Genomic DNA, 23373 nt, shown 5'->3' with positions numbered 1-23373 from the left:
TACACTAAACATAGAAGCATATGATTCTTTGATAGAGTCATAATATAATCCCTATGAGAGATCATCCCTGCCTTTCATGTAGAACAGCATCTCATCTCAGAACACTCGATTACATGAGCCATTCTTGGGTTAAGATAATTCCACAAAACGTATCAACAATTTTTTTAGGCTGTAAAGTCACTAAAGCTTAATTTCCAAGAGCTTCAACCCATCAGCACCTGAGAAAAAAATTAGCTTAGCCAGACCATTTGGAGGTGCTGATCCTCTGTGGGCCACCCCAAATTTACGTTCATTAATTTCATCAACAAACATGTATTAAGTACCTACTATATAGCATGCACCAAAGTATATTCTGGGGATACAAAAATGATGAGAAAAGGTCCAGTGTTCACGGTACAACAGTCTAACAGGGAGAAATGATGACGCGCCAGAGGCAGTATGGTATAGTGATAAGAGCCTTGAACTGAAAGTTAGAAGTCCTGTATCCCAACCCTGGTTCCCCACTACTCAAGTTATTGTGTAAACTTATGTAAAGTCATCGAATTGCCCTGTATTTTAGTGTCTTCATTTCAATTAAGATCAATGAGACCTATTTTACCAAACATATTGTGAGATCTGAATGAAATAATAGCTTGAAAGTGTTTTGCAAAATTAATCTGCACAGATTTATGGTGTCATTATCATTTAGAGCATACTCATGGACTAGAAACTAATTAAACCTGACTGTTAGGAGTCATTTCTTTAGTGACATATGTTACTTCCTTGGAGTCTAAATAGAAAATATTATATTAAATGCAGTACAATTTAAGTCTTTTTTCCTGGGCCTTTAATTAGACTTCCTATTCAGCCAGTTCAGGAGGGCTGCTAATCATGTAGCAAAACTAACAATAAAATTCATGCTTTTTTATTTTTCTGTAAACCTACAACTTCTCTAATAAAAAAATAGATGGAAAATTTTAAAACAATTAAAAATTAATGCTTTTGAGCCCAGAATTGAACAGAAATTCCTCTTCTTCCATTAAAGATTTCAAAATCGTTTCTGGCCTCTAGATGTATTCTTCCTTCATCTCTTGTGTGAACAACTCTTCTACAAGAAAGCAGAGTGGATTTGTGGTTCCATGGGAAAGCCATCAATGGCAAAGTAAAGCTCCCTTAAAAAATCAATTGTTACATATTCATCTAAAAAAAAAATCATTCTTCATTCTTCTGGTGTTGAGTCCTCTACCCCTTCTCATTTCCTCCTTCCCCCTTCTTCCCTTATCCTTCCTTCCTCAGTTAGCATTTGACTTAAAGAAACACTCAGGATTGATTCAATATTATATCAATACCTACTTATAGTACTTAAAAGAAGTCACAGCCCTGGCTTTGTTTCCTCCAGTGAGGGCTCGAAAGCTTGGTGTGTGACATGCAGGTTTTCTACTGTGAGCCCAGCACTGCAAGTGGAGACCCCAAGTGGAGCCCTATACCCCACAGCTGGCTTCTTACTGGTGCGGTCTTGGAAAGATCTCCTGGTCTGCCTCTTGATTAAGAAACTGGGGCTTTACATGAGGAGAGAAACAAAGTTGGTGCTTTCCTTAATTTTTATTCCTAAATTCAGCAAGAGAAATTAGCTGGTTAATTTAATGTAGTGTAATTACTATGTCAGCCCGATGACTCAGTTTTAATTTCATTTGGATATGCCACTAACTAGTTCTGAGACATTTAACCAGTCAACTAGCCTTCCTTTCCCTCTATTATTTTAGCTGCAAATGAAGGCCATATAATGCCAAGATTCCTCCTTGCCTTAAAAATTATATGATTTCATTGTCTTTTAATGGGTATTTGTAAAGATGTAGTGCTCGTTCCCTATAAATGTTGGCAAGTGTGGCTATATAAAAGCTACGTGGATATAGAATCCTTTCTCCAAAGGTTCCGGGAGTCTGCTATCTTTCATATTGCTCTATCTGCATAGTGTGATCTGTCATTTATTGACCATAACCTTCTACTAGAAGCTATACCGGAGATGGTAAAAATGTCCTTGGCCTTAAAATATCAACATGCCAGTTAAATCACCTTTCTGTCTCAAACTTAAATTTAACAATGACACTCATGGTTGAGGCCATAAGCTGGTTCTTACTCAGACAAATACTTAGAAGAAAAAAGCAAAGTGGCTCAACTTTATTTAGTGGTGGTAAGAACTTCAATTTCTAGTTAGAGAAGAGACTTCAGGAAAATTAAGCATAACTGAGGCAAATAGGTCCATGGGGAGGACAGGAATTCTAAAGATTGGAACTAGAGCTGCCTCCAGGAAAGACAAGGAGGAGGGTGAGGATACCTGGAGCAGTGGCTGAGGGTGGGAGAGTCTTTGAAGCCAGATTTCCTCATCCAGAGGGCAGAGAGAACATCTGGTTTCACAGCCGAGAAGGAAAAGGAAAAAAAGAAGCAGAATTTATATCTATTAGACTCTTCATAAGATACATTTTATTTAATTCTCACTATATTAAATGATGGGCCAGTCATAGCAACATTTTGTAGGTTCTATAGACTTCCTGAAGGCTAGGTGATTAGCAAAGAACTGAAAATACCACCAAATTTCATAATGGCATTGCCACACATTTAATTTGGGTTAAGATTAGATGGTTTGGTGGAACAGTCATCCCAGACTGGGATGTGGGACTTACTCAAGATCTGAATCAAGAAGACAAATATACAGCCTCATTTATATTTTAGAAAAGACCATTCTGGGAATGCTTTGAAAAAATTGCTAATGTCTGTGTTCCATCCCTTATCAATCAAATAAGAATCTTTTGGGAGAGGAGGGAAAGGACTCAAACTTAAAAAAAAGAAATCGCTCTAGTGATTTTAACATGCACTTGAGGGCTAATGCTGTAGTTACTTGCAGTAAACCTCTTAAAAACCTAAAAATGAATTTGTGCGATTTTTGCAAAGGTTGCAGGTAAGGAATGATTTTATTACTATTTGAAGACACACTCAAAGCTGCCTGGGAAGAGCCCAGGAATGCCAAAACACTAGAAAGCGCTTGCTTCTGCTCCTTTCTCATAACTCTGACCAGTAAAAAGGCACTGGCTACCCCAGGCTTTCACAGATGCCGGCATCGCTTGGGGTAGACGGTTATCCGATTCCAGACACAAGCCTTAGGCAGCAATTGCTTGCTGCTTCCACCGCATTGCAGAACAGTTAGTGAGCAAGAGCGTGGATTTGGGGGAAACAATTCCAAAAAGGTAACTTACGGAAAAAACATTAAAAATTAGAGTAATTTAACTGACTCAAAGATGAATGCACAGACCAAGAATTCATTTTGGCATTCATAAAAATGGACAAATAAAGGTCAGCATAGCATCATAAAGAAATGAAGATAGTTCACACTCCAATGTAACTCCTGATAGAAAGCTGAAAACATAGTAGACCTTCAATACATTTTTTAAGGTTAATGAATTGCGTGAGATCAATTTTTATTAAGGTTTAAAAGTTTTCATTCTTTTCTCTTTGTATTTACCTCACATTCACTGTGGAACAAGCATTTAACTTACTTCTTTGAGTTAAAAAGTGGTTGGGATTTCTGATGCTGACAGCAAAAATGGTTTTGGCGCTTATCCTATTTTCCTTTATAAAAGATAAATCTGAAGGAAGCCTTCATTTTCGGTAGAACTTAAAACACAAATTAACCTTTACTTTGCAAAAGCTGAAAAGCTGCTTCTCTAATCTTTCTGGCGGCATCGGAGCTGCTGTGTTGCACAACTCCAGGGGGCGCCGTACACATCATAGCCTCTGTGTGTGACACCCTGCAATTTGTACAGTGCAGCATCATTTCTAAGCAACATTCTAAAAGGAATGTCAAGAAACATGACAATTAAAATGTGTTCATGGTGTCCACAACTACAAATAAACGACAAGTAAAAAATTTAGTATCAATAAACAGGTGTTTTTAGCTTTTCTCTTGGAGTACTGGTAGTAGATGAAGGAAGTACTCCTGACCACATGTGCGGTGACACATGTGCACTGACATTGAAGGTCTACTATGTTTTCAGCTTTCTATCAGCATTGCCTAGTCTGTAGGAGATGCTCAGTGCCTGTACCCTGCCAAGGCCTGGGTGCCCAGACCCCACATGGTCCCGAGTGTCGCCAGCATGTGAAGTCAGCCATCCTCCCACACTCCTGCCACAGTGCATCCACGATCATTCAGTGGGGAACTGTTTTCTGCTGAGAGCTACTAGTTCAAAGCAAGGGGGAAAGTAACTGAGGGCCACACAAGTAACAGGGTAACTTGCTTTCTTTTGGAGCAATATAAAAAATTTGAATTGCCTGCTTTTGAAATTAAATATGTTTTAAAGTATTTTTCCATTCCAGATTATGCCAATTGAAAGAGAGAATACTGGGAGATGGGAGAGAGGGAACAAAAAGGGAAGGTGGTAGAGGAGATTGGGAAACAAAGTGAAGATGAAGGAGAAAAAATTATGGAAATAAAAGGAGAAGAGGAAAGAGTTAAAAATACAGGAGAGAGGCACATGACACAGATGAAAAGGGGATAATAAGAGAAAAGGAAAGAGAGACTGAGCTCCAAGTTGAGTGAATGACTGCACTATTTTTGTACAGTTCACATTCATCTAGGCTGTTAACATTTGTATAACATCATTCATTGAACACCTACTGTGTGCTTAGCTATAAGGAGATTCAAACTTGCATAGGACAAAGTGCTTGCCATCAAGAGGTTTATGATTTCAAAGGGGTGTAAAACATACACAGAGCTACTCTGCATGACAGTGCTGCACTGCAGATGGAGCAGGGACATGCCTGTCTACTTCACCAGATCCCAGTCACCACAGGGCCTGGCACCCAGTAGTGCTCACCAAGTGCTTCTTGGATGTGTGAAGTGCTAAATTGTGATACGTGTCATAAGCATACGGAAAGAGAATGGGCCATTTCAGGATGGAGAGGGGATAGGCAGGAAAGTTTTCCTAAAAATTGGAACTTGAAGGGTGGGTGGAATTTTCTTAAGCAAAGTTGTGGGGCAAGACATTTTAGACAAAGGTCACAGTGTGAAGCTGCAGTGTCTGTGTAGGTTTAGGGTCTGGAAAATGCCAGATTATCTCAATGTAGGGTTTGTATTAGGAAGATGAGAGCTGACGGAGATTAGTGTCAGACTGTCCTGGTCCTTGAAAGTTGGCAAGCAATTTAGTTTTAATTCTTTGGGAAAGAGGGAGGATGGGCATCAAAGGACTTTTAGCAACTGAATGACAGATCAGAGTTAACATTTAAAAAGGTTGATTTGGTAACTGCATTCAAAATCTTCTGACCTGAAGAGCCTAAAGCACAGTTTCTGAATGCATGATCTGTCACTCCATTTCAGACCCAATCAACTGGAGCACTGCTCAAAATGCAGATCCCTGGGCCCCACAGATATATATCTCCTAGGTCTGCAGTGAGGTCCAGGATCTGCATTTAAATAAGCTGCCCACATAATTTTCCCATATACTAGAGCTAGCTAAAACTGGCTTAGAAACAAGAACAGTTAGGTGTATTAGTTATCTATTGCTGTGTAACAAATTATTCCAAACTTAGTGTCACAATACAACAAAAAATTAGCTCAAAGTTTGTAGGTCAGGAATTCGACACTGGCTTGTTGGGTGGTTCTGGCTCAGGGTCTCTCATGAATTGGCAATCAAGCCATGGGCTGATGCTGCAGTCGCCTAAAAGCTGGGCTGGGACTGGAAGATCCTCTTCCAAGGCACTCTTGTGGCTATAGGCAGGAGTCCTCAGTTCCTCTCCATGTGGGCCTTTCCACAGGGCTGTTCATGACATCATAGCTGGCTTCCCACAGAGAAAATGTTGAGACAGAGAGAGAGAGAGAGGGAGAGACAGAAGTGTCATTTATAACCTAATCTCAGAAGTGACATGTCTCAGAAGTTTCTGCCTCAGAGGGACAGAAACTATAGGAGGTGGGAATTACTGGGGCTAACTTGGAGCCTGGCTACTACAAGAGGCAAAATCCATAGCCTAGGTGTGAGGTGATAAGAACTTGAAATTAAGTGCGTGGTATGGAATAAAATGAACTAATATGTTAGAACTCCCACCACATGCCAGAAACTATTCTAAGCACTTTACACGTATTATCTGATTTAACGCTCACAACTCAATGAGACCGGTACTGCAATTATTACGATGGGGAACCTGAGGCACAGATTTGTTAGTGGCAAAGGGAGAGAGCTATCATAAAGGTGGACTTGTCAGGACACCTAGAGAGATTAAGAGTGGAGGAAGGTAATTGTGTATAACCAGTGTCTATGGAATTAATTTATCCTGGCTAATGAACCACCCACTGTTTTCGCATTTTCTTTCAGATGGCCACAACAGCTAATCAGGGGCAAAACACATTTCAGCCTAAAGCACTCCACAAGCCGTTCATTTAATACACAATGGGAACCAGATCTTAGACCAGAAATTCTCCCCTGACAGGATCCCTAGAATGGCTTCTTAAATAGCTGGGTCCTGTTTCCTGACAATGCCCAGGATTTGATCTCTGCCCCAAGGCTTGTTCTAACTTCTGCAGTCTGGAGAGGCTAGGAATGAGAAGAACCCAGCAAGTCTGGCTCACGAATATATCAGGTATGCTGTATAGACCAGGACCAAGAGAACACTCACTGTTAATCACATCTCTTCCAAGCACACTGCTATCGGAGGTTTATCAGAGCAGGCTGTTTATTCCACACATTTTGAATGCTGCTGTACAATGGACAATATCTTCCAAACTTTCCATTCTGCTTCTGCCGAACTTCCTTCAAGATTTCTTTTTCTGTAGTCAGTCAGCTCCTCCCTAACAGTTTTCATGAACCACCCTAACCTGTTCTTGCTGATTCAAAAGATTTCTTTACCTCCTTTCCTTTTCTCCAGTTTTCTTTCAACTCCGTTTTTTTTGTTTGTTTGTTTGTTTGTTTTTCCCAACGTCTGTCCTTCCTTTCCTCCTTGGGCAAAACCACACCTATACTTACAAGTGCCCTCAGTTTGATCATTTACTTAATGTCAACAACAGAAGTAAGCTCCAGAGATGCAGGAGGAGAACTTGAGAGGCTGAGCCGGCTTGGTCCGTGGGACCCAGTCAGTGTAACTGAAAGGGCCTACTCGGCCGCCACAGACCGCACCTTGCAAGAAACTCCACGTTCTGCCAATATTAGTAAGTTCCGAAGGACCGGATAGATGTAAGACGTCACAGAACTGCGGTCACTACCCCCAATTAAATAAGAGTGGAGGAGGAGGTGGCCTTGCTGCCCTCCATCCCCCTCCCTATTCTCCCCCGGGCCAAAGAACCTCGGGGTCCGCGCGCAGGACAAGCCCGCCAGGGATGCAGCAGGCAGCCAAGCCTGCACTGCACTGGAGCCTCTCCAGGCGCCCGGGTGGGGCCGCGAGCGCCCAGTCAGTCCCCGGGCATGTGGGCCGTGGGTGGGGCGGCGCGGGCGGGCCAGGGCTGAGGGACTCTGTTTGCCAACATCTTGGCCTGAGTGTTTGTCCAGCCGGTCTGTGCCGCTCGCAGGCGCCTCTGCCTGTCCCTCCTTCCCTTCCCCAACAATTTCTGGCGGCCCAATTGGACGTGGCTGGTGCTTGGGGCGCCCTGCCCAGGAGAGCTCCGGGCACTAAACAGGTAAGTGCTGGGGTGGGGTTAAGAGAAGAGTGTGTGAGGCTGGATGGGGGGTGGGTGGGTAGTGTCCCCCTAGGGGAAGAGTGGTAGGTGCCGGGAACTAAGGGGAGGCAGGGCAGCAAAGGAAGGGCCGGCCTGGCGAAGTCTCCGTCCCGCGAGTCCCGCGCCCCTCCTCTTGCCCTCCCCCTCCCCCCAATTCCCGCCCCGTCCCGCCCCGGGCGGGCTCAGGTGTGGGGCTGAGCCGGCGAGCGCGGCCGCGGCGGGCGGCGGGCGGCGGGTGTCCGGTGTCGGGTGTCGGATGTCTGGAGCAGCCGGCAGGGTGAGCGGCGGCCCCTGAGGCCGGGGGACTTGCGGTCCTGGGGAGTAGCCTGGAGGGGGAGGCCTTAGTGGGAAGTTCTGGGGATCCCGGCGGGGATGTGCGCACTGGAGGGATGGGGGCGGCCTTGGGACTGGCAGCGTAGGAGGGTTCTTGGGCTCCGTAGCTTCCAGATTCCGGCAGAACAGTTCTGGGCGCCAGCCGGTTCCCACGCCACCTCCCGCAGCCCCTGCACGCTCTGGGATACCCGCGCGCTTCAACCCGCCGACCTCAGGGCGCCCACCCCAATTGCGCGCGCACACTGCGTGTGGGCAGGGCTATGTTGACTTCCTTCTCAAGGAGGTTTTCCAGAAGAGTCCCAGGGAAGTAGTTTCAGCCGGTGCCGCACTCGCACAATGGTTTCCCCGCGCGTCCGCACGCAGGTGCGCAGTCATGTGGGGTGGGAGCTAGACGGGCACTGGCGCTGCGGGTCCCGGTTGCGGCCCTCGGGTTCGGGCGCACAGCCGGCCCGCGCAGGAGGTAGACCTAGGTGGTAGCCCCAGTCCACTCCGCGATGACCTTCCTCAACTAAATGGGCACCACTGCCCGGTCTTGCCCGTGAGACCCACGCGGGTGCCAGAATGGGGGTTGGAGACGCAGTGAGAAGTTAGAATTCGTAAGTTTTCTCAGTTTTCTTGACCTGCCAAGGGTCTCAGAGAAGCAGCAAGCGTTGCACCTCTTGTAAACTGGAATTCTCCTCGTCTCACAAAAGACTTTTATTTGGTTGCCTGTTTAACAGAAACAGTGGCTTGGATGAATATGATTATTTTTAAAAAGCCAATAAATAAGAGGAAGCTATAATGTGGGCAGTGATTTGGCATAAGAGTGGAATTCTTTGGGTAAATCTGTGTGTTACAGTAAATTCAGATTTCTGAAGAATGGTACATGTTTATAAAACAACTTACCAAATTGCTGTCACCTCTGGTAATTCATTTTATCCTCAGAAACAGTCTTTTTGCAGAATAGATAACTGAAAGTCTGAAAACAGGGTTGACTGTATTCAAAGAATTAGAATTCAAAACTATTCTTTTATTATTAAAATTTTACTGACCATATCACAATATTTATTTAAGTATCTCAGATTTTGGGCCTTTTGTGGGGGTTGGGGAAGCTCAATGATTAAAGGAAAAAAAATTATAGAACAGTGGCTGTGCAAGGTATTTGAAATTTGTGGCCATTGTGGGAAACTAAACAGATCCTATGTCCCTTTAGAAATTGGTTTTTGGGATAAATAGCAGAGGGGAGTTTGCTGCTCATCATTTCTCTGTTTTGAGAAAATGCTGTACAGGAAGAAAACCGAGTTAATTAAACTTGTCATGTTATTGGAGCTTGAATAACTGGAAGTTTGCTGCACTTAATATAGTAGGGAGTTATTTAACTATGAATCAGTATCAGTGATGATTGTTGTCAGGGAGTAAAAGTGGGAAAACACCTGATTAGTTAATTTCCTTATTTCTATTTCCTCTACCCTGGTTCCACTTGTCTCCATAGCTTCGAACTATATTATATCACAGTTTGCAAGTTATGTAGATTCAAAGACTGAATTGGCCCTCATTTCACAGATGAGGAAACTGAGGCCCTGGGAAGTGAAGTGAGGGCTCAGTCACACAGCTCCTTAAAGGCAGAGCTGGGAGCCCAGGCCCCAGTGCCCTGCTCATTGTCCTTATCAGCACAAAGCCTTGTGGGGAAAAGAGTTAATTCATACAGGTGACTCAGCAGCAGCAGAGGCACGCATACCATTTAACAGCCTGAAGACAGACACTTGTCATCTGGGTCCCCAGGTATTCTCTGAGAACATGATACAGCCAGTGTCTTTTCTTTAATACCCTCTGGTTAACTTTAATGCCAGAAATGCATGCTTGCTACAAAGGCAACATAAAACAAAACAAAAACTCGGTAAAAGAGCTTGAGCATCTGATCACAAAGGTGCGATACAACTCATCACACATGTTAGAGGCTGTACTGTTGGTGCTGAACCTGATGGTGTGGGAGGGGAAAATGCAGAGGTTCTTTGTGCTGGTGATAAAGCTGGCAAACAGCATTCACACCTAGGCCAGCATGACAGTTCCTTGCTGTCCTTTCTGGGGTGGGGGTCATCTCAATGCCTGTCTTCCACCTCAAGCTTGTGTACAAGTGATCCCAATGAGGCGTCTGCCCCAGAGGTGCTTGCAGTCTTCATTCAGTTTAGCATTTCTGTTGCCTCAAGAGTTTCTGGTCTTCATTCTGAAATTCAGATGTGCCACCATGTACTGATGATGTTTTGATTCTGGGTTCACAAATAAACTCTAGAGCCAGGCTGCCCAGCTCCTCCACTTTCCAGCCTCTGACAGTCTGTGCCCCTCCTTCTTCATCTGTGAAATGGAGATAATGATGGACCCAACTCAAAGGGTTATTGTGAAGATTAAATGAGTTAATACGTGTAAAGTGCTTAAGATAGTGCCTGGTGCGATAAATGTGAGCTCTTATTATCTGAAGGATTCTGGGTATTGGGGGGGTGAAGGCAGAAGAATGTGAATTTGGCACTTTTAGGCTTTACCCACCCCGTTACTGTTGCTAAGATTGACCCCACTCAAAATAGGGAACAGACCAGAAGCCTCAAGCCTCGCTGAGCTGCTCATTCTCTGCCATGTTTTATTTCTGTGTGAGTCCATCATTAGAGTCACAGAATGTGCCAACGTAAGGACATTTACTGGAATGCCAAGGGTGCATTGAATTAGGTTTCTTACCACTTCATCTCAGAGCACTGGAGTCAAATGTGCTGAGGAACCAAATCCTTCCTGAAGAGGAGTGTCTTCTACAGGCAATAGCCCGGCTGATGAATTGACCCCACCTCTTGAGAAGCTGTTAGAACCAAAAAGTAAAGAAAGCATTACACTTGGCTGTAATGTGGCTGTTACCTGAAAGCAAAATACAAAGCTGGCCTGGGAGGCTACGAAGTGGGAAGCCTGACTGAGCTAGAGTCAGGGACGATGCTTTTAATTCTTTTTAGGTTGTCTCTTAATGTTTTTTTTTTCCACTTGAATTTTTGTGGTTGCATACTGTAGGAGATTATAGGTTGGAGTTTTTGAGAATAGTTTTAGCCTCAATAAAGATCCCTACTACCCAATGAACAGTTAGTGAATCAGAGTGCTATGTTTGCAAACCATTCTGTGGTACCCAGGCTATTTGAGCTTGCTTGTCTCAAAAGGCTGGGTGTAAGTCAAGAAACAAGGAAAGGGTAATAGGGGAAGCTGAAGGGGACTCCTGGATGGTGAGAGGAGCATTACAAATCTAGCCTAATAATGGCAAACAGAGAAATAAGAGCAGCCAAAGCTATCGCAGCCATGGTGCGACTAGTTTGAAATTTGAGCGTTTGAACTTAGTGTGGAGAAACAAGATATTTGAGAGGGGCATGCTAGATGGTGAGATTATTGAGGCATCATTGGCACCAAATTATTAGTCAACTTCTTCCAACATTGGTATTCCTGAAAAGTTGGGCGCATATGGTTTTTTTTAAAAAATCCTATTATATTTGAAACAAATTAAGAGTATTTTTTTCAAAATGTAAATATATATATAATTTCTTTCTTATTACAAAAGTATACAGGTTCACTGTTAAAAAAAATCAACCAAATAGAAGTGTAGAAAGTAGAATGAAATATCAATGGAATTGCCACCCCCAGACAGAACTACTGTTAAATCACTTGTGCCTCTGCAAGTTCATGGCTTGTATTTAAAAGAGCCCTCTAATAAATTCTTTTTAAAGCAAAAGCTTCTTTGTAATGAACGTAGTCAACTCTTCGTTCCCTGGTTCATCTTGTCTATAAGTTTAGATTTTATTAAATTAGGTTATCAGGAAGAGGTACACTTAAAACCTGGTGACCTTCCAGAATGTAGGCGAATGTTCTCACCGGCACCTGCACTGTTTGTGTGGCCATAATAGGTTGACTGGAAGTTACACTGTCCTTTTGTGAAGATGACAGTATATACTTGTGTTTATTTAAGTGCTACTTACAAGGGAAAAATGCAAAAATGGCATCGCAGCTTAATTTTTATTTCTTCCTTTTTCTTCCTCAAGCATGGCTTTGGTTTGGTTTGGCTTGGGGTGAAATCTCTGTGAAATCTCAAAAAATGGTAGCTTTTTTTTTTGTAATAATGTGTAGAAAGAGCCATTCAGTTTCTTCCCAACCTTTTTTTTTTTCTCTCAGCCATACAGTTGTGGTTTGTTAGGCTCTGAGGTAATAATATGTTTGCTTAGTTGAGAGAAGGCCAAACCTCTGTTAATTTTTTTGTTTCCCTGAGATTGACCTGTATAAATTTAGGGTTTGTTTTGTTTTTCTGATGAAGTATCTTTGGAAATTACGGGATAGAAGTTACACAAACTCATAACAAAGCATACCTCAGCTTTTCCTCTACTCTTTTCCCCTGAAATGAAAAGTGATACTATATTTCCTCTAAGCTTTATTCTTCGTATAAACTTGTTCTTGCCCAGTTTCTACTTTTAACGTGTGCTTTTTGGCTTTTCTCTCTATAGGTTTGGTGAATGGCACTTTGGATAGGATCTTTGGTGCTAGATCCCAGAAGCCAGTTTGCTGAATCAGTCGCTCTGGGTTGCTGGGCTGTGTGAAGGTTTGTGGGCACACCCAGCTTCCAGCCCAGGTGGAGGCACACCTGGAAGCCATTTTCAGGAACTTTTGCCACAGGTGTAAAAGACTCCAGAACTACGAAGATGCTGAAACAGATACTATCAGAGATGTACATAGATCCGGATCTACTGGCAGAGCTCAGTGAAGAGCAGAAACAGATCCTGTTCTTCAAGATGAGGGAGGAACAGATCCGACGATGGAAAGAAAGAGAAGCAGCAATGGAAAAAAAGGAGTCCTTGCCAGTGAAATCCAGACCAAAAAAAGGTAAACTTAGCCACGTCTCTTCTGTGAACGTGTTAGTAGAGGAGCTCTTGGCTTGTTTTAACATTTCACACTAGTCACAAGCAAGCCAGGTGTGAATTCCAATTTGGTTTATGGATCCTGAATGTTACTGAGATTCTAGTAGTGCAATTTATCAACTTAAAGTCCACACATATACACACACAGAGACACAGCAATTACTGTGGAGTTGTACAGCCTTAAGCAGAGCTCTTAAGTGAAACCAGACTTTCCTTAAGTTGATGTAAGAAGTCACCTGTGGGGTTTGGTTTGTGGGGTATTAAGGAAGATTTTTAATACTCGTTGTCACAGATACCTGCTATTCTACCAGCATATAGAGTTTATCAGCATCTTTATAGTAATTGTATTAGCATTTCTTAGGCCTCAAGAGATTTTTCTTTGAGTTATCCTTTTTTTTAGGGAAACCCCCTCTTAAAATGCAGATACTGCTGAATAGGGAAAAATTGAGCTAGTTTTCCAGATGTACTTCTTCATGACTGAAAAAATCCTGGTTGTTTTAGAGGACCTTTTGAAATCATGGGGAAAGAATTCTTTGTACATCAAGCCTTAAACATAGACATGCACAAACATAGAAGAGCATGTGTCTCCAACCCCCACGCATTCTGTCATGGATAGATTCCTAAGTTGTTAAAGAAGGACACAGGTTTCATTGTCACTTACATAGGCATTAAAGACCAATTTCTTCTCATTTTTCATTAAACCAGGAAAAATAAATTTGATAAAATCATTTAAGCTTTCAACGATTGAAAAAAATTAATCTTACTTGCATGATGGTATAGATACAGATCCAAAAAGGAAGTCAGTTTAGTAACCTTTACCTTACACTGCCTTTCAGTAAATTTTTTTTCAATTAATAAATGACAGGAAAATAAATACTAGTATCTCATTTATTATTATTGTTATTGCTAGTGGCAATAACAGCTGTTTATTAAATAATTTCTGTCGGATGCTATGCAAAGTACTTTTACATACATTTTATCTGATACAAAAGTTCTGCAGTGTCAGCACTAACTGTCCTATTCTACAGATGAAGAAATTTAGACTCAAAAAAGTTAAGTACTATATGCAAGGTCATACTGCTAATGTGTGCCCGGATCTGTTGGATTTCACATTATTTTGCACTATCCAAAATAAAAGTTTTCCTTAGACAAGTAACACGTCCAAAATGAAGCACAACCCCTTTATCTTTCTGAACTGGTTTACGCGTCTTGCATTGCCAGAGTTTCTCATATGTGACCGGGCTTCTTGTGGGTACCATTTTCATTGTGAACACAAGCTATTGGTGTGGCAGGGTGACTCTGGTGGTTGTTGATGTCTGAAGGACGCTTGTGCCTAATGGCGATGGCCCCAATTCTTTCTTAAGCTTTGGGCTTCTGTTTGCTGAATTAGTCTCCTTGTGTTGATTTAGACAAGAATATAATTTCGGTTTCTTTGCTTACATCCTTCCTTTCCAGAGTTTTGAAGCTACCTTTCAGAAAACCCGTATTACTTTATTAGTTACATGATCATAAAAAGAGTATGTTAATATACACGGTGAAAGTTCTATCAATAGTTCATGTCAGAGACTGCTTACCCCTTTAAATTTAACACTTGGAAAAATACAGTTTGCATCAGTTTAGTCCCCATTCTGAATACAGAAAAGGAAAACGTTTGAGAGTCTTTCTCCCACTTCCCCTGAAAAGATAGCTTTTATCTATCTTTCTTCTTGCTCTGTCTTCAAAGATAAAGCCACAGATAGTATAAGGTGATGGTTATAATGACTGTTTCTAACCAGAAGTGCTAGCTGTGCTGCAAACCTACTAAGCCTCAAGCTCTTATTTGTTGTGTCCTCACTGTGTGCATCTGTTCCTTTCAGGCCTGTGATCTTTGCCACCCCCCGTGGCTTATACTGAGCTGACTTAAGTGTGGCTTATTCTTAGCCGTTCTTAGGCTGCACCTTTGGAGATTGTCCTTCCTTTGGCTGTTTAAATATGTCTTATGCCCACCCCCAGAGGTTGTCCTTCATTTGGCTGTTTAAATATGTCTTATGCCCACCCCCATACCTTCACTCCATCTTAGTTTATCACTTAGCAGTTACTTCCTTGTCATCTGGTCATTTTTTCTCTATGAATATACAGATGACTGTGGTGAGTTTTCAGAGAGCATCACTAGTATTTGTGTATTGTGTACCCCAGGAATTTATCTACCTTTCAGTAGTCTTAAGGTTAAGGTAGGAGGGCTGAAAGACAGACAGAAGCATGGATTTAACTTTGTGATAGATTAGAAAATCAATTCAAAATATAGTGGGAAAAGATGATTCCTAGAGGGAGAGAATTAAGGACCTGCACTGCATGCTGAAGCACACCTGGAGGGCTCGGGCCCTGCGTCCAGTGAGGTGGCCGCCAGCCACAGGTGCCCACGAACACCTGAAACGCAGCTGGTCTGAATCGATGTGTGCTGTTAGTGTAAATTACCCGGTTTCAAAGACTTGGTACAAAGAACATAATGTAAAATATCTTCTTAATAATTTTATATTAATATCAATTATATATCAAAATGATAATATTTTGATATCTTGGGTAACATAAAATGCAGTTTTAAAATTAATAGCGACTGTTTGTGCTCTTCAGTGTGGCTTCTAGAAAATTTATACTTATGTATGTGGCTCACTTTTGGACAGCACTGCAACAGAGGATCGTAGTAGCATCTGTCAGCACTTATTGAGTTCACTGTATATCAGTCCCTGAGCTAAGCACTTAAATGTATTACACCATTAAATAATCACAGCCACGCCCTGAAGTGTGAATTACTATTTACATTTTACAGAAGAGGAAAGTGAAGCTCAGGGACATTCATTAACTTGCCTAGGGCATATAGCTAGTAAGAAGTAGAGCTGGTGTAGACTCTAGGTCTGATTCTCCCAAAGCTTGTACTGTTAACAAATATGCTTAATGTTGAGCTTTACTGGAGCTTCATAACGGTTCCTGGAGAGGTAAGAGTGGTAGGAGAGACTTGGGAAGTTGGGGTAACAATTGATGGAAGTATCTCAGTATTTAACAGCCTCGGTGTTGGTGGGCCCCTGCTTACATCAGCCCTGATGATAGCCGCAGTGTATTTAATATGTAAATTCCTTACCATAGTTCCTGGCACATACTAGGAGGCCCCTGGTGTTGATTCTCTTCTGGCTTCCATTTGCTCAGTCCTGTGTGTGGGGACAAGGACGTAATTCTAATCTCTTCCTCTTCCTTCTCTCTTGTCTGACCCCCACCCCCATCTTTTCTACTACTGTGGTTGTCCTTCTGACTCCGATCCAGTTGGGATGGAGACCAGGTACTGACTCTTAGAAGCACGGAGTCTTGGCCTTGGGTGGTCCCTGGGAGAAGGCCTTCACCTTTACCTGAGGAGATGTCCCTAGGGGTGCCTCCAGTCTCCACCACCTCCTCCTCTAATTGACCCTGCCACATGGGGATAAATCAGAAACAAAACAGTGTTTTGTTCGCCTACAATATAAGGCTGGAATAAACCTGGTCATTTCCTGGCCGAGGATGTGTGTCACTCCCTTTTTATATGATATTTTTCAACACTGCCCTAGTTGGAGGTTTTAGATGGGCCCCAAGTTGGGAAAATACCTCCCAGACTTGAAATTCAGTTTCCCTGCAGATGAAGTGTGGCTATGTCTCTGTCCTAGAGGTTCTTTGTGGCAGAGTACTGAGCAGGACTGACCCACTTTTCTAACTTGCTTCAGAAAAGTTGGTTCCGGAAGAACTTTTCAGGAATCCCTGAGATAGCCAACGTGAAGAGCTTTGCAGTGTATAAACATGATTGAAGGACTGGGGGGGAAATAAACATATAATTAAATGGAAGTGCTATAAAAAGATCCCTCCCACACTGTCCTCTGATTAAAGAGTGCATAATTTCAAGGTGAGGTAGACGGAAAGTCCAGAATGCCTGAAACAGTATTAAAGTATGACTAGATTAAGTACAAGCCCTAAGAGAACCCTTAAATTTATGCCTTTACCTGAAGGAGGTACACTGGGGACAGAGCTGTGGTTCTGTGTACATCAGTTTTCAACTTTTCTCTTACCCGACAGGAGCTTTCCGCCTTTCCTAGTCAACAAGTTCTGTCTTCACCTCTCCTCTGTTCCTTCATCTGCCTGTTATCCCGTGGCCTGGTCTTTGGCATCTTTACTCTTTCCCCTGCCAATGACCCAGCTTTAAAACTCTCCCCTATTCCCCTGTGTAAAGAAAGCTCTCAATCGTCTGTGCGCTTAAATTGCTCTTTCCATCACGTAGGCTTGTAGAGCAGGCTCTGAAATATACACAATGCTCAGGAAATATTTGTTGAACAAATGACTGAGTCTTCTCTTTTTTCTCTTCATGAATAAAGTTCTCCGGAGCTCATACTTACTGCCTCCATCAGTTCTTACCATCCTTTCTGTCCTCTGCCTTTGTAGCCAGGCCTCCATCTATCTCTCTAAAATATAGAAGTCAGAGACTGCCCAAGACTTTTTCCAGTCCTTGTCTTTGCTGACTGTGCATCTCAGCAGCATTTGACACTTGCCTCCCTCTTCCTCTCCTGGATTCAAGGCAGTGCATGTTCCCCAGGCTCCTACATTTTTCCTTATTTGGTCACCAGAATTCTTTTTTAAAAAATTTGGATTCTCTTTTCCCTTCCATTTCTTTTCCCTTCTGAATAAAGCACATGCTTTTACAAGGTTCCCGTCTAGACTTCATTCTCTTTGTGATCTCATCTATGCCAGTGGCTTTGACAATGATGTCTATACATAAAGTAATTCCTAAACTCTTCTAGCCAGTCTTTGACCTCACTTTTCAACTCCAGGCCTGCAGTTCAGATATTTGCTGAAATTTCACCTATCTACTGTGGATTTCAAGAATAAGTTACTCTGTGTTTCCAAACGAGCTCATTATCTCACTCCTTAAACAATTCCTTTTCTTTGTGTCATTATTTCTGTGTGTCATTATTTCTGTGTGGCCCCTTATCTTCCCCATTAGTGAGTCTCAAAATTTTGTTCTCTTCCTTGTGGCCTTCCTTGATTCAGCCTTCTGAACTTTACTATCTTTTTATACTGTCCTTTTTCTGACCACTGCCGTACATCAGGCCCTGGTTACCTCACTCCTGGGCTTTTTTCCACCAGTCTTTCCCCAGCTCTTCACAAACACAGAACACCCACCTCATACTACCAGGTTCCATCCTGATATCGATGTTAGATGGAGCTTCCAAAGTCACTTCTCTGATCCTAGCACCGCCTGATCGGAAACATCCATGGGCTCACCATTGGTCCATCAGACAAAGGACATGGAATGGAGGCTTTTTGAGCATTTACCAGTTGACAGGCCTGTGAGGTAGGACTTACCACCTGTGTTTTACCAAAGAAGGAAGTCAGGCTCAGAGGTAAAGTGACATATACATGGTCACATAATTAGATAGTAGTAAAACTGGGATTCTAAGAGGCCTAAATTTAAATCCTTCAGCCAGGAGTCTGGGACACTTTGCCATGTGGCCCTCTGCCCCCCTGCATGGTCCTGTCTGTGCCACACATGTCCAGGTGACTTGCAAGGCCCCCTTTGGCTCTGTGACTGAGACCCTAATTGTCTGTTCTCTATAAGCCCCTCCCCCTGCTTGGTTCCCTTCTCTGATCTTGGGTCATGCTTTCCTTTGTGCTCAGCGTGATAACTACCCTTACTCTCTAAAATTCATACCCATCTTCCGAGACCCAAAATGAGGATCTTCTTATTTCTTCTCTTTGTTCCCAAAACAATTTCCCTTTCTTCTAAATCGTTACTGTACTTAAAAAAAGATCTTCCTATCTACTATTGTGGTTATAATGTATAATACCTTGACCCTCCAAACTAGTTAGTTCCTCTTCCTAAACACAGCATGCTCTGCCTACCCCCCCCCAGGTTGTATTACTCTTATAATTAATTAATTGTCCAGTGTCTCCCTCCAATTAGAATGTAAGGTCCATGAGGGCTGGGGCTGGTTTGTAATTGTTTAGTGCATCTAGCTCAGTGCCTGTCAATAGTAGTAGATACTCAGTAAAAATTAATTAAATCAATAACCTAAGCCTCTCATAGATGGCCAGTTATTTGCTGGGGACGGCCATGTCTGTTTCATCTGTGTAGCCCCTGCGGCATCTAGTGCTGTATCTTGCTCAATAAATGCTTGTGGAATGAACAACAGCTAAGGCCTTAATAATCATTCCCTCATTCTGGAATGAAGCTGAGGGGGTTAAAGTGCACACTCTTTATGCTAGAGTGACTTCTCCACCATTGCGCCGCCTCAGGGAGGTATGTGTAATCGCTTAAGGCCCTTCCAATCTCTTTGCTTTCCGACTTCGTTTATGAGCTCTGGGGGGGGGGTGAGAAGTAGTTAGAACAGAGATTTTGGCCAGAGCCACTCTGCCAAAAGCCCATTTTTTGGCATCTGGTTAAATCTGGCATTTTGCATCTAACTTTCTTTTTTCTTACCTGAGAGTCACTGTTTCTTTATTTTCATCATTACCCTCGTCACTCACCTCCTCTCTCTTAGCTTGTCCCCTCCCTTAGTGCTCTTTTCTGAATTTAGTTCCTAAGCACCTTCCTCTATTCAGGTGCAATGCTGGGATTTCTCTCCCCCACTTCAGAGCACTGCCTTTTACCTCTGAGTCATTGCCTGCCCTGCTGCAGACAGCAGTGCTCTCTGAGACCATTTTTGGGGAGAGAATATGTAGCACCATGCTGTGCTGAGCTGCTGGGGATCTCTGGGCTCTTTCTCTCTGCCTCCCCTTGGCCCTCTGCCACTCATCCTCTCTGGTGTCTTACTCTTGCTGTCAGAAGTGATGGTAGCACGTTCCTTAGGTGAAGGTTGAGAAATGGACATAGTAAAAACGATTATTAATTGCCCCAAGAGATTGTAATAAAGGGGGTTTTATGAGGTATGACAGCTTTCTAAAGTTAATGAACCATTTGGCATTTCCTCAAACAGAGCAACAACTTGCCAGGATTGGCACTAAGTACCATCTCCACCAGGGCATATTTAGAATTTATCTTCCCTTATTAACAGGCTGACACTTTTGCTGCTTCTCCACTTGTGAAAATAGTGTCAGATCAGTTTCATTCTGAATGATACATTTGCCTTCTTGTATAGTGGAGACTGTGATTCTGTTTTTCTTTATTTCTGAGTATCTCTATTTAGAACTTTATTATGCCGCAGAAAGTGTTCATTGCACTGAGAATGGCTATGAAGTCCCAAAATAAAGAACAAATCTTGCTTTGAACAGCCTGCTGTTTAATGTATCCTCAAGCAATAATATGAAATAGATCAGTGATACATTGCACAGAAGACACTTTAATCAGAAACCTTCTGCTTAGTGTAAGAAGACAAGAACCCAGGGTGGATATCTGACCTCAGCATTGCATCCCCTGTGGCTTAACATATGTTCAGTCACATGGCCTGTTTCACACACTCCACACCGCTGGCCTGTCTGGGGTTCTTCAAGGCTCAGAGATCTTGGTGGAACCAACTTTGGACCACAACGGGCCTGGGTAGGTCTGCCTGGGGACCTGGTGTCCTTCAGATCTAGGGACTGAACCCCTTGGCCTCTTCCACATATATCCCAGCTACCCCAGGCTGCAGGGAGCAAAACCTGGGTGGCAGCATTTTAGTAGCATGGGAACTAGAAGGTAATACAACTCGAGATTGTAAATAAGGGTTATTTAAGTAGCTTCACTAGGTATCACACTACCAGGTAGGATTATTTTCTCACAAGCTGGTGTGAATCTCTGAGGCAGCCATAAAAGTAAATAATAGGACAATGATGATAGCAGTTAGTCTCTGTTGAACTCTTCTGTGGCAGCCCCTGGGGAAGTATTTGGCATAACCAGTCTGCTTACTCCTCACAGCAGTTCAGTGTAGTAGATGTTGTTGTTCCCATTTTTCATATAAGGAGATTGAGGCTTAGAGATATTAAGTAATTTGTCCATGCCACACAGCTAGTAAGTGGCAGAGCTAGGATTTGAACTCCTGCCTAACTCTCAAGTGCCCAAGTTTTTACCCACCACTGAAACCTGTAAAGACAGTGGAAACACCAAATTCTTGGGCAGCTGTGTAATTCTGGACTATAGGGAGATTCTTTGATTTAGATGTAAGAGGTAATGGGGTCTGATGCTTAGCTCTGTTACCATCAAAGACAATGCAATCAGTGTGCTTTCTTCTCCTGTCAACTTCCTCATTTACAAAATGGGCATGTGCAAAAACCAAATCCATCATAATTTTTTTTAAATATTACCACTGCAGCCGCTGCCCACTGCTACCACACCACTGCCACCTCTTAATGCTGCTTGACCCTAAATGTTTTAGTGATGGGAAACAGAAACCCATGGCTAAAGATATCTGTTCAATCTGGGTTTTATTTGTTTGCAGAGAATGGCAAATCTGTTCATTGGAAACTGGGAGCCGATAAGGAAGTCTGGGTCTGGGTGATGGGTGAACATCATCTAGATAAACCCTATGACGTGCTCTGTAATGAAATTGCTGAGAGGGCCCGGCTGAAAGCAGAGCAGGAAGCAGAAGAGCTCAGGTATGAGATGTGCAAACCAGTGAGAGCCTGGAAAGATGCTTCATTCACTAACCAGTCAGGGGTGGGAAGGGGAGGTAAGGGTCACAAAAATAATTTTAAATCTCTCTAGAAAGTTCCTCTAAAGTTTTGGTGATTTCCTTCATTCCTGCAGTGCTCTCAAATCAACTATTTCATTTTCCCCATTTGCATTCCAATTTTGATCTGTAGAGTATGAAAGTTCCCCAGTGATCAGTGGCTTCACTAGAATCATTTTAGAGCAATGCAGGCCCATATAGCTGGACATGAAGAATATAAGTAAGCATGAAGAATATAAAATGTGGCAACTGTTCAAGCTTCAGACCAGAGAATGTTGCTTAAATATGTGCAGCTGAATAAGCAGGCTGTTTAGGTGCTTACACTGTGCCAGACACTGAGAATTCAATGATGAATTTGGCGAGCTTAGCAGTCTAGGAGGGGAAACAGGCAGATACACATCTAGCTGCAGCCTATACAGGCTGTGCATATGCTATAATTCAGGTATCACCAGAGCGTTAACTGAACACAGGAAGGAGGCAATCATTATGATTCACGAAAGAGGAGAAATTTAAGCTGAACCTTGAAGGATAAGTACAGTTTTCCAACTGTGGAAGGTTAGAGAGGAAATTTCAGTCAGGGCACAGCGTAATCAAGACTCCTAGACATGAAATGCATGGTTGTTTGGAGAGCGATGAGTTCTTCTGAGTGGGGTGCATGTGGACAAGCAGAGGGAAGCAAGGAACTGTGCTGTGAAGCTCCTTGAAGGCTGCTTTTGGGAGTTTCGAGCTTATACTGTGGACAGTGAGGTTTTGAATAGGGTGGGGGTGTCATAAATACCTGGAAACATAGAAGGGTGACCCAGGTGGAGGCAGTGAGGCAGCTGCTGGCTGCGCTCTGTCGGGTGCCCCCATGGCCTCTGCAAAGCCTGTTCCCTCTTGGCGTCCCTCTGGCTTTGGGCCGTGGTGTTGGCAGCCCTACTCCAAGCTGGGACGGAGACCGGAAAAGACATGCAGACCTCAGCACAGTCCTGAGTGCCCACCACCTTCCTGGGACTCTCACTGTAAATGGGCACATGGAGATAAAGGAATTCTTTGCTGTCTCGAATCCTAGGATGGCAGTGTGCTCTAGCAATTTAGCACCCGAGCTAGGAGTTTCTTTGAGCCTCTTTATAACAAAACAAGAATAAAAAAGCCATTCTTACAGGGCTCTTATGAGGATTAAGTGAATGTATTTAAAGTACCAAGCAGAGACATAAGTATTTGGTAAATGGTTCTCTGTTACTATATTACTATTTTTCCATGTAACTCAATTGCAAATTTTTGCTTCTGAAAAACTGTCAATGTTGAAGGATGTTTTTAATAATTTCATTTTGTTTCTCTTCAGAAAAACTCAAGCTAGAGAAGCCACCAGTAGCTTGAAAGCAAAATCACAATACTATGATCTGCAAGCATCAAATAACTGGGAGACTCAGGATATCTGTAGGAAAGTGGCAGAAGAGGAGATGAGACCAGCACCAGCCCTTGGCGATGAGAAAATCCAAGTGAGTCTTTCCTATCTGGGCATACCCAGGTTTCCACAGCTGGGAAAGATAGAGATATTGGGGCCACCGTGATGCATGTTGCCTGAGTATCAGCACATGAACCTGGCTTTCCTGGGAAACATTTCTCCCAACTTTAGAGTTCTCCTCTTCCCTTCATTTGGGAGGATTTGTCTCATCTTCTTACATCATAGGAAAGAGCAAGCACCCCTTTGCGTGGGATTTAAGGTGCTAAGAGAGAACTCTAGGAATAGAAATCTGCATTTTAAAGATATTTTTGTTTTTTTATTCTCTGATAAACATATCCTATAAAAGGGGTGGGCAAACTTTCTCTGTAAAGGGACGGATGGTAA

At 42.9% G+C, this 23373-nt stretch overlaps 1 protein-coding gene across 7 annotated transcripts in view; it reads left to right on the top strand.

The window, feature by feature from the left end:
* The first annotated feature begins 7567 nt into the window (after positions 1–7567).
* Positions 7568–23373, top strand: part of SH2D4A (SH2 domain containing 4A) — a 71978-nt gene continuing 56172 nt past the window's right edge. For 5 of the 7 annotated variants that reach the window (XM_037813395.1, XM_037813394.1, XM_037813393.1 and 2 more), the window contains exons 1-4: positions 7856–7949; positions 12499–12874; positions 21312–21468; positions 22867–23023. In XM_037813395.1, coding sequence (XP_037669323.1) covers positions 12694–12874; positions 21312–21468; positions 22867–23023 — 495 coding nt within the window. In that variant the 5' untranslated portion in view covers positions 7856–7949; positions 12499–12693. Of the gene's footprint in view, positions 7634–7855; positions 7950–12498; positions 12875–21311; positions 21469–22866; positions 23024–23373 lie in introns of those variants that run through there. The other 2 variants (XM_037813391.1, XM_037813396.1) reach the window with 2 other exon arrangements.

Source organism: Choloepus didactylus, chromosome 20, assembly GCF_015220235.1.
Source record: "Choloepus didactylus isolate mChoDid1 chromosome 20, mChoDid1.pri, whole genome shotgun sequence".
NCBI classification, from domain to species: domain Eukaryota; kingdom Metazoa; phylum Chordata; class Mammalia; order Pilosa; family Megalonychidae; genus Choloepus; species Choloepus didactylus.
The sequence above is the reverse complement of the archived record's forward strand: the minus strand, read 5'-3'. Positions and strand labels throughout refer to the sequence as shown.